This window comes from Asterias rubens, chromosome 12 (assembly GCF_902459465.1).
Source record: "Asterias rubens chromosome 12, eAstRub1.3, whole genome shotgun sequence".
Taxonomy (NCBI): Eukaryota; Metazoa; Echinodermata; class Asteroidea; order Forcipulatida; family Asteriidae; genus Asterias; species Asterias rubens.
In genome coordinates this window covers 12,079,116-12,094,964 of record NC_047073.1, presented here as the reverse complement: position 1 = coordinate 12,094,964, position 15,849 = coordinate 12,079,116, and the positions used below count along the sequence as shown (strand labels likewise).

General features: G+C 40.5%; 1 protein-coding gene across 1 annotated transcript in view; it reads right to left on the bottom strand.

Moving 5' to 3' along the window:
• The window catches only part of LOC117297377 (ciliogenesis and planar polarity effector 1-like), a 65,116-nt gene that overhangs the window by 7,121 nt on the left and 42,146 nt on the right, over nt 1-15,849 (bottom strand). Inside the window, exons 19-31 of the mRNA XM_033780370.1 lie at nt 15,393-15,579; nt 13,528-14,891; nt 12,574-12,880; nt 11,686-11,806; nt 10,682-10,843; nt 8,690-8,850; nt 7,421-7,731; nt 6,778-6,931; nt 5,816-6,075; nt 4,698-4,850; nt 3,151-3,421; nt 2,628-2,686; nt 984-1,618 (exon numbers count right to left, since the gene is read on the bottom strand). Coding sequence (XP_033636261.1) covers nt 984-1,618; nt 2,628-2,686; nt 3,151-3,421; nt 4,698-4,850; nt 5,816-6,075; nt 6,778-6,931; nt 7,421-7,731; nt 8,690-8,850; nt 10,682-10,843; nt 11,686-11,806; nt 12,574-12,880; nt 13,528-14,891; nt 15,393-15,579 — 4,145 coding nt within the window. The remainder of the gene's footprint in view (nt 1-983; nt 1,619-2,627; nt 2,687-3,150; nt 3,422-4,697; nt 4,851-5,815; nt 6,076-6,777; nt 6,932-7,420; nt 7,732-8,689; nt 8,851-10,681; nt 10,844-11,685; nt 11,807-12,573; nt 12,881-13,527; nt 14,892-15,392; nt 15,580-15,849) is intronic.

Genomic DNA, 15,849 nt, shown 5'->3' with positions numbered 1-15,849 from the left:
AGTAACCAAAATAGCAGAGTCAGGTATTTGGTGCTTGACCTCATCTAGTTTGTGGAGAAAGTCTTTGGTATCCTTGATGAAGGAAGGAATACGGCAGACTAAGGGTTTGAGGAAGCTATCGACAAACTCAGAAATGCGCTCTGTGGGGCTACCATTCCCAGATACAATAGGTCTCCCCGGGTTATTGGGCTTGTGTATCTTAGGTAGAAGGTAGAACCTTGCTGTACGGGGGTCATGTGGGAGGAGATAGTTAAATGTATCTTTCTCAATATCATTGGCATTATAAATCTTAACCAGGGTGTCACTGATATCTTGGGAGAAAGATTCAGTGGGATCAGAAGCACATTCAATGTAATGATCAGTGTTACTGAGCTGTCTAAGGCCCTCAGCAATGTAGTCATGTGTGTTCATGACTACAACTGCGGACCCCTTGTCAGCCCGTTTAATCACTATGTCTGGTGATTGGCGGAGTTGTGTAAGGGCGTGACGCTCATCTTGGGGGAGGTTGTTGGGAGTAGGGGTACTGGGGGCCTTAAGAACCTCGGAGTTAACCGAATTATATTTATATTTATATTTAGATAGTTGGTCAAACAGTTATATATACATAGTTGGTCAAAGATCAAGAGACCACCCGAGGAGATCTTGGATCGAGCAATAGGAGACTTTTGAATGCTAGGTGGCAGCAGACTTACCAGGTGTATGTCTATTGTTTACGTAGTTCTGAGCATTACCGAGAACAATGGATTTGACCTGGTAAGTCTGCTATTGGGTCTAACGAGCACGGTTGACAGACAGAAAGCCCGAATTCCATATAATTATAACGCTGTTATGCACATCTCTCTTTCAAATTATTTCAAAGAGCGTTGCAACATAGTCTGCTATCTCAAGACCCAAATTGGCATCTTTACAGTACAAAATCTCTTCCCGCGTGTAACCAAAAAAACGCCACCGGGGCGAACCTCTTATGGTATAAACCTACTCACCATATAATCGTTGTTTGGCCTTCAATGTTTGAGATGATGACTTCATTTGGTTCCCTTCACCTTTCATCTCTTGCAACATCTCCGTATACGTTTTCTGTTTCCTCGGTGATGCCTGTTGCTTCCTGGTGACCTCTGGCCTTTGAACTCTGACCACCTGATCATACGGCTTAGGTTTATACAGCCTCGTCTCAGAAGTCTTGTTCCTAGACTCCTTGGCTGAAGTCTCTGTGATTTCTGAGATACCATCCAGCATCATCCAGTCATCAGGTTCCCTGGATAAGACCCCGTGACCTTTGTACTCTTGACCCTGTAGTGTGTCTCGAGTCAAATCTTCCTGTATCCTTGTATTGTAGCCATAAGTCCTTCCTACGTTTTCCTTGGTCGAAGTTAGTGTGTTCTGATACGCTCCGCTGTCAATAAACATGTAGGTGCCCCTCTGTCCGCTCCGATCCTGTCTTGTACTCGCTTTTAACGATTCCAGTGGTTCTTTATTTGATTCCTGTAGAGTTCGGTCTCTCTTTCGGGTTGTCTTGGGAGATGTTTCTTTAAGAAGCTTGGGTTTATCGGTGAATATCTCAGACATAAGGGCCTTCGCTAATTGTACCCTCTCACCGTGTGTTTCATCTCTCATTACTCTGTGTTCAAAAAAGGAGAACATTGAATTAGCTGTTGCAAACAACTTACCAATCAAAAGGACCTTATGGTATAAATAAGAGAATAAAAGGGGAGGGACGAGTTCTTAAATGGCTGTTTAAAACCGACAGGGTCGTTGCCGTGTGATAAAGGCCCGAGCCCGCTGGTTATTATCAACCGCTTAAACAACCCCACGTGACGCGCTCTCCACCAATAGGAATAGCTAAACTGTCTGAGGTATTTATGATAGCAAAACATAGTTAACGGCCTGACGTTTCGACCTTAGCAGAGTCTTTCTCGAAGGCTAAAAAAAGGAAAGAGAAGACCGTTGATTCTATGACCAAAGCTTCACCTGCAGTTATTAAAGGACTCTTATTCGTTTCTATTCGTCGTAACTTGTGTACTTTTACTGTTGTTTTTTTTAAACAATCTTTAAATTTTTGTCTTCAATTATGCCTTGAGCAATTTTATTGTTTTTTTTTGTGTGTGTTCCTTTACTACATTTTTTGACTAGTTTCCCTTTTTTGTTCTTTCAAATTTATGTCAAAATATCTGCAATTCAGCCTTTGGCTGCCATGGGATATTTTAAATGAATTAACCAAACAATGACTGAATGAATGAAAGAGATGAATTCCGAAAATAAATCAGGGACTGATTCAGAGGCGTCTGATTTATTTTCAAGTTATTATAGGTGACTTATACTCACTCACTTTAGTTCCGAAGCATGCTTATCTAAAACTACAAGTCACATTGATCTTGTTGTTCAGATGACAGGAAATGGGGGGGGGGGGGGGGGGGGGGGGGGAGGGAGGAATGCAAAATGAAAATGGCCTTGTCAAAGATGAAATTCCAGGCCTGGTGCTCAGCAAGTTTTTTTTTGTAGTTTTAAGCTATATGAAATTGAGCCCTGGAAGGTTGATAAGGACAGCATTACAGAATCCAGCGTGAAAAGATGAGTGCCACAACCAAAAGTGACAGATATTATAATGGTTATTTGGACACCTAGTTTACCTTCTATTCTTGTCCCTTGTTTCTTCTAGTTTCCTAATCTCTTTCAATGATGAAGGCCCCTGGAATCAAAAGAAGAATTTACAGTTTTTTTTCATATATTCTCATCAAAGATTATTTACACGTTTTTCATATATTCCACTGTTGAATATTTGATTGCAATGTACTCTCTTACAGCGAAGTTGGGTTAATTTACATCATCAGAATGGCATTCGCGGCCTAATTTCATAGAGCTGCTTAAGCAGAAAGTTTTGCTTAATGAAATGAGCAGGATACCAGTCACAATTTGTACACATGACATGACAGTTTGCCTGGTAACCTTATTCTGGTAAGCAAACTTTTGTTGCACTTAATTACTTTTTCTGCTTGAGCATCTCTATGGAACTGGAACCAGTTCTTTACCATTCTACTTAGATTTCTATGCTTGATGAAGAACCAAGAAGTCACCTTTCAACTCCAAGGAAGTTGAGGTCATGTTTATGAGCATCCAACCTTAAGTAAGTCTGTTGTTATCTACATTTCTTACCGTTGCATTGTTAGATTGATACGGTTTATGCTCCGATCCCATCTTCTCTTCACGTTGCTTCTTATACTCGCCAAGTTTCTTAGCCCGTTTCCTCGTTGCCCATTCGTGAAGCTCTCTTCTCTCTTCTTCACTTCTCTCTGCAGCTTTTCTCCTTGATGGCCATTTGTCCTCTTCATCTTGTCGTGGTGTTCTTGGCGTCTCAAGGAGTTCTTTAATCTTATCACTGCTGAGGTGACCAAAGTCGTCTGCTTGTCCTCGTTCAGCTTCTCTTCTAAACAATGAACAAATTTTGAATCAGCTGTTGTCTAAATATTCACTACATACCGATTTTTTTTTTTTTTATGCAAGTCGCCAGACACACAAGGCCTGAAGGCCACATCAAGGTGTGGGCTACAATTATTTTTGTCCAGAGGCCGTTGCCACCTACTCCTAGGGCTGAAACAGGGTTATCCCTTTTACAGTCCATACGGATGTAGGCTTGGGTATCATCAGTCCGAAGCCTGGCCGGTAGAGCAGAAAGCACTACCTCCCCAATTTTATGTAGCAAGTGTCACGACCAGGATTCAAACCCACACTCGGCTGATCAAACACCAGAGCTTGAATCCGGTGCTCTTAACCGCTCGGCCATGACACGCCACCGATGTGTCTTTAAAGGGTTTTTACTACCTTTCGTACATCAAGTTTTTGGCTATGACATGAATCCTTACTCACTGTGAATGAAGACGTATGTAACATAATTTACCTGCAGAAGCTTCAGCTTCATTATTCGTCAAATATTTGAGAACAAAAAGGGAAAATCACAGAGCAATCGTTTTCAGGAGAGTCGCGTACAACCGATGTACATGCTAAAATAATCTTTCTGAGATGAAAATTGTTTTTGTGAAATTATTTTACCAATTTCAAGGGAAGCTTTTTACCATCATTATCTTAAAACTTTGTAAGTTTAATGTAAATCTGTTGACCTTTGTGTTTTGTGTTGTACAAAAAGTACCCAAACACTTAAAGGGTGTATGTAACTTTTGTTGGACACAAATCACAATGCCCACAGATGTACACTAAACTTACACAGTTTGAAGATAATGATAGTAGAAAGCTTCCCTGAAAATATTATGTGCTGAGGTGCTGTAGTTTTGGGGAAATGAGTAAAACAATGTCATGAACATAATTTTCATCTCATGAGACAAAAATTATTTTAAGCATTTACAAACGTATTTTCATGACATTGTTTTACTCATTTCTCAAAAACTACAGCACCTCAGTAAGTTATATTTGAAGGGAAGCTTTCCACTATCAATATCTTCAAACTCTGTAAGTTGAATGTAAATCTTTGGACATTTTGAAAAGTACCCAAATCCTTTAAATAATGAAATCAATCAAATACCTTGAAATCAGACTTCATTCAAGATCAACCCTTGAAATTGCTCCCACAAACAAAATGTGATCGAATAAAAACAGAGCATCCATCATTGTTTACGATGATTTAAAACTCATTGCAAACTTTCAAAAATAACTCTCCTGCCATGCCAAGGAGTTTTTTGTTTTCTTACCTCTTCTTAAGTTTGTTCTTGGCTGCTTTTTGTTGCTGAGTGGAGATTCCCATCATTCTTATCTCACTACTTCCGTCCGCTATGACCTCCGCTATTATATCACTCACTCCACTTATACCCGATAGTCCTAGAGTTAAACATGTACCATCTCCTCTGTAGATATAACAATAAACACAGATTTTAATCAATCAATCAATTAATCAATCAACCGCAGAGACAGCAAGGGTCTCCTGTGTCCACGTCCTACAGCCTCACGCCACATGTGGTCGATTTCGCTAGGCCGGCCAAGTTATTTGGCCCAGGATGATCCGAGGGCGGCCTCTAGGTCTCTTCCAGCCAGGAGCTGGTGCTAGGCCTCCCCTGGAGTTGATGGCGATGCTTAGAGCTTTTTTAGCTGGGATGTTGTCAGCTAGGCGAGCGACATGACCGAAGAAGGCAGAGCGCGATTGAAGCGCGATTGCTAAATCTACACAGATTTAATAGATGTTAAATTTGCATCGGGGATAAAGAATATTAATTTGGGGTTTACCCTTAAACCGATGTGTGTTAGCACTGTATACTCAGTACTTTCCCCGAGTTCTGTGGACAAATCGCAGGCATATTACTCTGGCGGGATTCTAGAGCAGTGAGCTGGAGGGAGTGCGAATCCTATATTTTGGCAGCGGCTACTGCTACCTGGCAATCTCGGTGATCTACATGTACATGTAGTTGATAAGACACTGCTCTAGAATTGCAAAGGTCATGGGTTTGAATCCCACCCAAGTTATATGCCTGTGATTTGTTCACAGAACCCATGAATGTTCTGTGAGTATACAGTAATAACACGCATTGGTGTTAGGGTAAAACCAAAATTAATAATAAACTCAGACATTGGGTCAACAACTATTCTAATCAATGGGATAGTACTGCAGTAACCGCGCTTCAATCAAAGATAAACAAAAATTAACGTCACATTTAGCATTACATCACCCACAAAGGAAATATGATTCTTTTAAGTTAATACCCAAAGTCCACATAAATTTGTGTATTTATAACATAGGTCCTTCCGGTTGGTCAGCAGTTTGCAACAGCTAATTCTTTTTTCTTATTTAATTAAAAAAAATAACATTTCTGTGTACCTGTCTACACCTGTGAGGTTTCCTTCAGATTCAGTTACCATAGTAACACCTCCAACCTCCTCCTGCTGCTCCCCATCAGTAAGTCTTAACTCCTGACTTCTCTTAAGATCGTCATCATTAATAATGGGTGGTTTAGAGTCATTGCCAGAATGGTCAGCATCACTGGCTGGTTCCCTGTACTCTCTTAGTGTATAGTCTGCCTTTGGTCTGGTGTCACCAGGAGCCATGACATCAGCAAGGTTCTCTACTGTATGCAACATCTATAAGGAACAAAAGGACACCTAATGTATTTTATATCGTGAAATAGACTTAATGGGCCATATTTTTGACCGCGTGAGGGCGCTCTCAATCACTTCCGGGGGTATATTCATTCATAAGTCTGAAACACATTAACAACACAGGCACCTAATCCATCACGGACAATAACACATTTGAAGGAGCCGATACAACCCACCTCTATAGCAACTTAAAACTACGGTGCAACAAAAGTGACAGAACGCCTATTGACAAATCGCATATATCCCTGGAAGTGATAAACATATTCTTGAGCGCCCTCACGCAGCGCATTATTCCATAACTCAATGTAGGGTGTCATGGTCAAGTGGTTGAGAGCATCAAATTCAAATTCTGGTCAACGGAGTGTGGGTTCAGGTCCCGGTCATGACACATGTGCCCTTGGGCAAGATACTTTAGTATAATTGCTTCTCTTCACCCAGGGGTATAAATTGGTACCTGTGAGGGCAGAGATGGTTCTTGTGATTGATTTAGCTTAGTGCCCTACATATTTTGCTGCATACTGCAAAGGAAGCTGAGATGTTTGGGGAAATTAAATTAAAATGGCCCAGTGACCGGGGGTAGTAATGTTAAAGCTCTATGAGCGTCACCGAGTGACGGACCCGAGCGCTATATAAGAAGCCACTATTATTAAACCAAAATAAAAACTAATGAAATGATGTTCTTACCAAGCTTGTATTTCTGAAGTCCTGATCGATATTAGCAGCTGATTCTTCAATGGCATTGAGCTGTTGATCCATCTGAGCTAAGCGTTGACTTATACTAGCTTTAGTTGATGAGCGAGTGGATTCACTTTGAGCTCTGCTCTTGGCAAGCTGGCGACTGACAAAAAAAAATAAGATATATTGATCGTTTTGGATGTGTGACTAGGACTAATTCTTAGTGCCCTCCTAAGTTTAAAAAAAAAAAAAAAAACAATAATAATGATAAACGGCATTTAAAGACGCTCTACCTAAATAAATAAATTAAATGCAAAATTAAATAAAATGAAAGCCACCTGCAATGCAATAAATTGATTAATCAAAAAATATATATGCTTTTATAATTTTCTTGAACTTCTCGGTTGATTTTGAATTTTGGATTGAAATTGGTGGACTGTTCCACTCCTTTGCTGCAGTGACTTTAAATGTTCTATCACCAGCCTTGTTATGGGTGCGTGGGACAGTCAGCGGGAAAGGGTTAGAGCTGGACCGTAGATTGGTCTTGAAAGAAAATCGTAAACAAACAAACATCCATAGGGTTCAAAGCCCAACCAAGGCGTCAGAAATATTGACTCAAAATGTTTTTTTCATTGGCCTTATTTGGTTATACCTGTCTGTCTTAGCTCGTCTCTCCAATACTCTTAAAGTAACCTCATCCGGTCCTCCCTCCATCTCCTCAAACTGCACCATAGGAGGCGTTCTCTTTGGATGAGCGTCTTTAAGGAACAAGGCGTTGTAGTGTAGCTCAGCGTTAGTAGGTGACGGGGGAGGAGTGGACTGAGGTAGTGTCGGGGGCTGATTGGGATGTGGAGGTTGGTCTGTTGGAGGCTTGGGGACATTAAGTGGTATATCTGGAACATCCTTCAGCTCGATGTCAACAACACTGATGAAAGAACGTCCCTTCACAGGCACTGATGATCCCTGAAACACAACAACAACATTCTTCCTGTGAATAATGGTGTACGCTCAGGGCCCCATTTCATAAAACCTGTAAGAACTAAAATTTGCTAAGCACAAACAATTATAGTTTTAAAAGCCAGTTTTATATCACTTTTTAATGCAACCTTTAAAAATGTTTACCGTATCTTCTCCTTCAAAGGTAGATGAGGAAAAAAAAGTCCTAAAGACCGCTACATACTTCCTTTGAACGTTTGCTTGCGAAGTGAATTTTCTTGCACTACAATTTGAAGGGGAGGGCCTACCAATTTTTGCGTAACAGAAAAAATTGCTTCGCATTCACAGGAAGTATGAACCGGGCGTAACTGTGAATAAGGGAATCAATGTGTGGTGAAGAGGTTTTCAACTAGTGGTTTAATCCCAACGAGGCCTGGTTCTTGATAATTTTACCGAGACGAAGTCGAGGTAAATTATAAAGAACCAGGCCTCGGCGGGTTTAAACCACTAGTTGAAAACCGATTCAACACACTTTGATTCCCATTCATAAATACCTTTTCGGTCAAAAACATCATCACTTTTTGGTCAAAAAGTAAAATAAATGCAAAAATTATAATTGTTAAATGATTTCTGTCAACACAACACCCCTCCAGCTATGAAATGGTAAAGCCCTCCGCCGCCCTCGGGTAAACAACTCCTTATAAGGGAATGCTGTGCGTGTAGCGCATATTGTGCCTGTCGCGCGTATCGCGTGATGTGGCACAACTGTTTCAGCCGTTGCTCTGGACCAACAGGAATAAAGAAACTGTCTTATAAGAACAGGTGCAAGGTCGCATGTCACGCCCATGAATTAACACTTTTTACCGGTCATAAACAAAGGTTTATACACACCCACGTGACGCGCTCTCCACCAATAGGAATAGCGAAACTGTCTGAGGTATTTATGAATGAAGATTAATACTGTGTGATTTGTGATTATGCTTACCTTGCTGATTTCCTTGTCCTGCAGGCTGGGTTGTTGATCTGTCACAGACGATCCAAAACCAAGATTGAAAAAGATATCCGGAGCAACAACCTGGCCTGTATCTGCTAAACCTGTGGCTGCTACTGTGTACTGTGATGTAGCCTCAGCAACACTTGGAGTGTCTATATAACAATAATAATAATATCGAAGTCTTATATAGCGCACGTATCTACCAATTAAGGTACTTAAGATACGCTATTAAGATACGCTATTAAGATACGCTATTAAGATACGCTATTAAGATACGCTGAGTATATACAAACTTTCATAAAGATAGGTAATTGCAGTGATGAATTCTGAGACCCAATTAGTTGGCACCTTATAATGGTTTACAAGGTGCTATAGTAAACAGCCACAGCCAGGAACACCGGGCGAACCCCTTCGCTTTTTGAAAAGTGCACTGGGTTCTTTTACATGCGTTACGCAACAAATTGGACCAACAGCTTTACGTCCCATCCGAAGGATGGATGATCAAATATCAAGATATTAGGATAGATTGTCTAGTCTATGTACATCAGTTAAACCTAGCAACGATTGTTACTACATATGTGATGCGATCAAAGAAAATGAGTCTTTTGTCGACCCAGGTCGTTTTACTTTATTATTACATATGAAAAGAGCATCATCTATGCTTTAAAGGCATTGGACACTATTGGTAATTACTCAAAATAATTGTTAGCATACAAAAAACTTACTTGGTAACAAGCAATGGAAAGCTTTTTTAATTAATATTTAATAATTTGGGGGCTTACTCGCAGCTAAGAGCTGAATTGCGAAGGACGCGGCTACAACGTGTTCGAGAAGCAGGCATGCAAGGGCGCATTCAGCTGCCAGCCACATCAACCCATTATGACCACGGAGCACAGCCAAGATCGAAAGTGTTTGATTTTTCCTGAGGGAGGAAAACCGGATAGTCTGGAAAACCCTCGTGGCACAGCAGAGAACCAACACACAACTCAACTCACATATGGCCCCGACCGGGAATCGAACCGGGGTCACCTTGGTGAGAGGCGAGCGCTTTACGCACAAGCCAACCGTGCCTCCCTTAGCTGTTGATAGTATAAAACATTGTGAGAATCGGCTCCCTCTGAAGTAAGTCTAATTTTCGAGAAAGAAGTAATTTTCCACTAAAATATTTGAATTTGATTTTGAGACCCCAGAATTAGATTTTGAGTTCCCGAAATCAAGCATCTGAAAGCACACAACTTTGTGTGAGAAAGGGTGTTTTTTCTTCCATTATTATCTCGCAACTTCGACAACCAATTCAGTTCAAATTTTCACAGGTTTGTTATTTTGTGCATATGTTGAGGTACACCAAGTGAGAAGACTGGTCTTTGACAATTACCATTATAACACACCTCTTGCTTTTTCTGTATTCTGGTTGGCTGAAACACAGTAACGTGGGATGAACTAATAATTATAGTCTAGTGATCCTGGTCACTCAAAGGCCCTCGGGGGAATAGACGTACACTAGTTTACCTCATTGCCAGTCAATATGTGTATAATAGTGTCCAGTGTCTTTAATACATGTAATAATGTTAAGACCCTATGTTGATACCACCTTTGGTTCAAAAGTTGTGAAAGTATAGAAACAACAAGAGATGCGAGAGAATAAAACTGAGATAATGGGGTTTTAAGTCGAGTTGTTTTATTGAAACTCTCTCAGCACATGTTTTTGCATCATCATCATTTGGCGGTCGCAACCGAAATTCCATGCACAACGTCGTGCCAGAGGTGTTTATTCCGCATCATGTTTTGAAGGTCCACGATTTCAGCCTCTGTATCTCTACCGATCACGTCGATGTAGTCTTTGTTTTTGCAACGCTAACTATATAACCCACTTTTGATGTTATTTTATCAAGAAGGATAAAGTGTCCCTAGTATTCATAGCATGTGAAATAACAATACTGTTGTGTAGTAAACTACTAGGCAATGTCTGAAATTCAAACTTACGATGTGGGAAATCGTCCTTGCTCATTGATGTAGAGACATTTCTGGTATGTGAAGTGGCTATAGGTTTGGTTTGTAATTTTTGGATGGTATCATAATGTACTTGAGCTGCAGTTGGTATTGCACTTCTAGCCTCGTGGTCATCAAGCATAGCATCAAATGATCCTAAAAGGCAAGCACAAAACAAAGTTATGATCATTCAAATTAATAAATTCAAGATCTCTACAATAGGAAAAGTGTATTGTGATGCTGAACATCAAACTCCAAAATGAAAGTAGAACTCTTAACAATAAAACTAAAACAAAACGTACAAGACAACATAATGACTGTTTATTGATGTGAAACTTTTGATAACCAGTTGTGCCTCTGAAACAGGCTCTTAATATCTTCGTGTCCCTATTTAATACTGATTTATTTAGGGATCAACTTTATGGGGATCGTCCAAATATGGAATTGAGAGGACATTCTAGAAAACTGTATCAAAGACGTTCCAGAACACAACTGAATGGCAACTTTTATTCCAACAAAGTGGTCCAACCCTGGAATTATCTACCAGATAAAGTTGTGTCTGCACCTACACTGGCAACCTTTGAGTGTCAATTGAGATAGGAAAAGAGGGCCAATCTCCCAAGTATACCATCTTAGGTGCAAAAGAACATTCTCATGGGCGCACGCCCGCAATCGATCCAGTGGACCACAAGAATGTTCAGCTAAACCGTATTATTGTGTTGAAGTAAAGGAGCAGTCCTACATGAGTAAATACGCGTACAAGTATTTTTAACATTGAAATCGAACATTCCTGCAGTCCAGACGAGGAACAGTACACGTTTGCGCTGGTTAGCCAGGGCTAGTTTCTTTTTGGATCTAATTTATCTGGTTTAATGGTGTTGATACTTTAGTCCCAATATCTTAATATCCAAATATAACTAACCTGGTTTAATATAACTAACCTGGTTTAATATAGCTAACCTGGTTTAATGTAACTAACCTGGTTTAATATAACTAACCTGGTTTAATAGCATAAGCCGTTCCAATATCTTCTTGTCTCATCTTCTTATTCTTCTGAGTGTCCTCCTCTTCACTATCAGTGCTTGAGTTCACCGAATCAGACTCTGATGGTATCTCCCCCTGGATGTCAGAAATAGAAAATTGAAATTAACAACTACTCAACACTATCAAAAAAAGTTGATGCATTTTCTACAAGATGCAAAACAGTTAAGAAATGTTCCAAGCTGGCACATCTTGTTTTTTTCTTCTTTTCTTTAATTTTTCAAGGGCACATTTCCTCATTGGTTCTGGTATCAGATGTCTTCTTTATCTGTACTGGAAATGAAATATTCATTCAAATGAGGTTTTTCCATCAATTTACCAGACCCTTTTTTCCTTCTTCCTAACAGGGAATGTATCTTGTTAGTCTCATTCTTAAAATAAAGGGGAAAACAACTTTCGATAGACGCCTACAGCAGTTTTCAATAGTATAAAGCATTATGAGAAAAAAAAATCCTCAAACTAATGTGGTTAAGGAAAAAATAATCATTTTTTATGCCCCAAGAAATTGAATCTAAGAATCTTTACTGTCTGTAATGCTTTTCGGATTGTGTATTTCTATAAAAGAATATTCTTCTTGCTTGGACATATTTCTCTTTGAACATTTTAATTGATATCTCAAAAGCGCGCCTACCTTTTGAAATGAAATTTGCACAGGTTAGTTTTATTGTATATATTTGCATTAACATACAATCAATCAAATGGTTCAAAACCAAAAGGTATACTTTTCCTCTATAAAAAGTCTGATTCTTTTATCACAAGTTTAGCTAAAGATTTCCCACGATGTAAATGCTACTGAGAACATCATGATTTAGGAGCAACACAATCTACACAAAGCTGCAACTGACCTTAGGCGGCTGCTCATCCACTAAGATGACTCTTGACTTCATCATTTTGTCTCCTGTGTCTGACTTAGCATCTCTCTTCATTTTACTCTCATCGGATCCAATCTGATTCGACCTGCCCATCTCAATTTTCTCCTCACTGGGTCTGTTTTCAGTTCTGTCTTTAAGATGGTCCCGTCTCAATTGTTGTTTCTTCCGTTCAGGACCATCCTTCGTCTTCTTTGATTGCTCAGCAGTTTGATCAGCCATGATGGACGATTGTTCATCACCAGGTACTCTCTGGGAGTCCTGACCATGACGACGCCTTTGCCTGTTGGAAGGATAGAAGATGGTAACTTTTGGTTTACCCATACACCGATGTGTGTTCGCACTGTATGCTCAGTACTTTCCTGAGTTCTGTGAAAACGAATCACAGGCATATTACTCTAGTGGGATTTGAACCCACAACCTTTGCAATTCTAGAGCAGATGTCTACCAACTAGACCACCGAGATTTCCTAGTATCTAGAGGCAGTCCTATATTTTAGCAGCAGGAAAGATAAAAGATGGTTCCCTTTTTCATCATTTGCACAGCTCTGAATATAAATGGTTCTACAATTAACAGGGGTGGATTTCACAAAGAGTTAGGACTTGTCTTATCTCTAGTTAGGACAGGTTACTCGTCCTAAATTAGGACTAGCCGTACGTTTTTCATATCTCCTACATGTAGGACTAGTCCTAAGTTAGGACTAGTCCTAAGTTAGGACTAGTCCTAACTCTTTGTGAAATCGACCCAGGGCAATTAGCTCTTCCATTCATCAATTTGATAGTGCTGGTGAATGTCACCTATAAAACAACCCACGAAAAAGTCATTTCTGTAAAACTGAATTTAAAAATTGTAATTTGAATTTTGTCAAGTTATTATATTTGTATTGTACCAAAAAGTGAATTAATAAGCAAAATAAAATCCTACAAGTACCTTGTCACATTGTTCAGGTCATTCTTTAAGTCCACATGAAGAAGCTGTAGTGGACCTGGAGTCTCTTCCTTCCCTTCATACATCTGTCTAGCCTTCACGGCAGGATGCGTCTCTCCATCTTGCTTCCGTCTCCTCTCGTAAGCATTCAACTCCTCTAGAGGAACAAACTGAGAAGACTTCCCACCCGGTTGCAGTTGCAGGAGTGGCAGGCGACTCTCTGATGACGGGTGTACTGGGTGACTAGGGAATACGTTAGCTAGATTCGGGTATCTAGGTGGGGGCATACTGGGTACCGTATACCTAGGTTCCATGTGGAGTAGTGGGATTGACGGCAAGGTGTCACTGCTTTGGTGTTGTTGAGCACCTGGATGCAACAGGGTTACCAAATGCTGGACTGGGTGCTCCCTCGCCACGAAGCCCACTGCTGGATCATACCTTGAATCTGTAAGTGGGTGGGTTGGAGCGTTTCTGGCTGATTCAGACGGGGCTTTAGGTTCTGTCCTATGCTGACTGAAGTAGTCTGGAGGAGCCCTGTGTGATTGTTGTTGGTAGTGCGATGCATGCACATTGCTATCCAAGTCAGGAGCAGTAGATCTCCTATCAGATGGTGCAATGGGATGTGATTGAGCCATTCCTTGGTGTGGGGTGTTGAATGCCGCGCCGAGTGCACCCTGAGCTAGCTTCTGTGGAGGTACAGTAAGCAGCATGGGTATCTGCATGGCGAAACGAAATGTTGATTTGTAGGTCGGTGGCGGTAGGCGTTCTGACGTATGACCATTATTCCCATAACCATAATTTGGATGTCCGTGCTGGAAAGTATCTGGACCATCTTCTTGATCAGCCATGTCAAGATCTTCAACTCTTAATTCATCCATTTCTGGTTCACAGGAAGAGACTCTCCTTCTGGTCCTATTATCATCAGAGATTCTTCCGGTCTGAACCGGTTTAGAGTCATCATTATTGTATGCTGTGCTGTGAAGATCTGGTTTGAAGTCACTATGCAATACTGAGGCTTCATTACTAGACTGTACCGGTTGCAACCGGTCACGACCGGAATCAACCGGTTCATGTTTTCCCAAGGCAGTGGGTTTTAAGTGATTTCTGTTGAGATCTTTTGAAGCAGAAGTCATAGGGGTTCCGTTCTTTTGTGCTGATGACTGCATGACTCCATGCCATGATTGCAGAACCGGGGATGGTGCTTGTGTCTCTGCATCTTTACCTTGCATAATGAACGCATCAGACGAGGTACCAGACTGCCTAGTGCTATCCTGTACTGAATTGAGAGTTCTGATGGGTTTTTCCTGGTCTCCGTGCTTAGATTTAGTGGATCCTGTAGTTTCAGGTTGGGGTGATGTCTTGCTTTTCTGTAGAGGCAAACAATGAGTGAATAAAAGCACTTATAGCACAATAGTACAAGTATAATAAGCAACATCATGTCACAACTTACAGACCATAAAACCTAAAGAGTCATATACACGTCAGGCCTGGGCGGGTAGTGAAAATTACTACTTGAATACTCGCACCTCAAATAATTGTGAATTTGACACTTGTCGCGACTCATTTTTAATTCAAAAGTTGAATGGCGGCAAAATGTTTGCCACAGGGGCCATAGTAAAATTCGCGCTGAAACGATCCCTTTTGGGGATCAAGGGTTAGGATTGACGGGGAATGGTCGGGAGAACTGAGCCGCTCCGCTCCTCTGAAACATCTTATAAGGTCAGCGTCAGTGAGAAATTACCTCTTTCTCACAAACTACGTTACTTCAGAGGGAGTCGTTTTTCACAATGTTTTATTGTTTATGTTATATTTTGAGTAATTACCACACCCATCCATGCAGTTCCTTCAAATGATTATTCAATGTTTACCTCCTTCATAATCCTCATGAATTCCTCTCTGACCAGTCTCTTGACGTCCGCATCCTTCATGTTAAGATTGAGAGACATTGAAGCATCAGTCGGTGGTTGCTTCTCCTCGGATTCAATCTTAGTATATTCAGCCTCTGTCGTTTGGTTCTCTGTGCTCACTAACCAATCTGCTGTTGCACGTTGTTTCCTGAAATAAATAGGGTTCATATATCTTATTCATAAATACCTCAGACAGTTTCGCTATTCCTATTGGTGGAGAGCGCGTCATGTGGGTGTGTGTAAACCTTTGTTCACCACACATTGATTCCCTTAATAATAATCTTTATCCACAATTTTACAACTTTGGTACGGTCAGCAATCTAAATTTAAAACTACACTCTTGAAATCGACATAAGTCATTGTGTTTCTTTTGAAGGAAAAATTTACAGCCCCAATAACTCATTAACACACTGTTGAT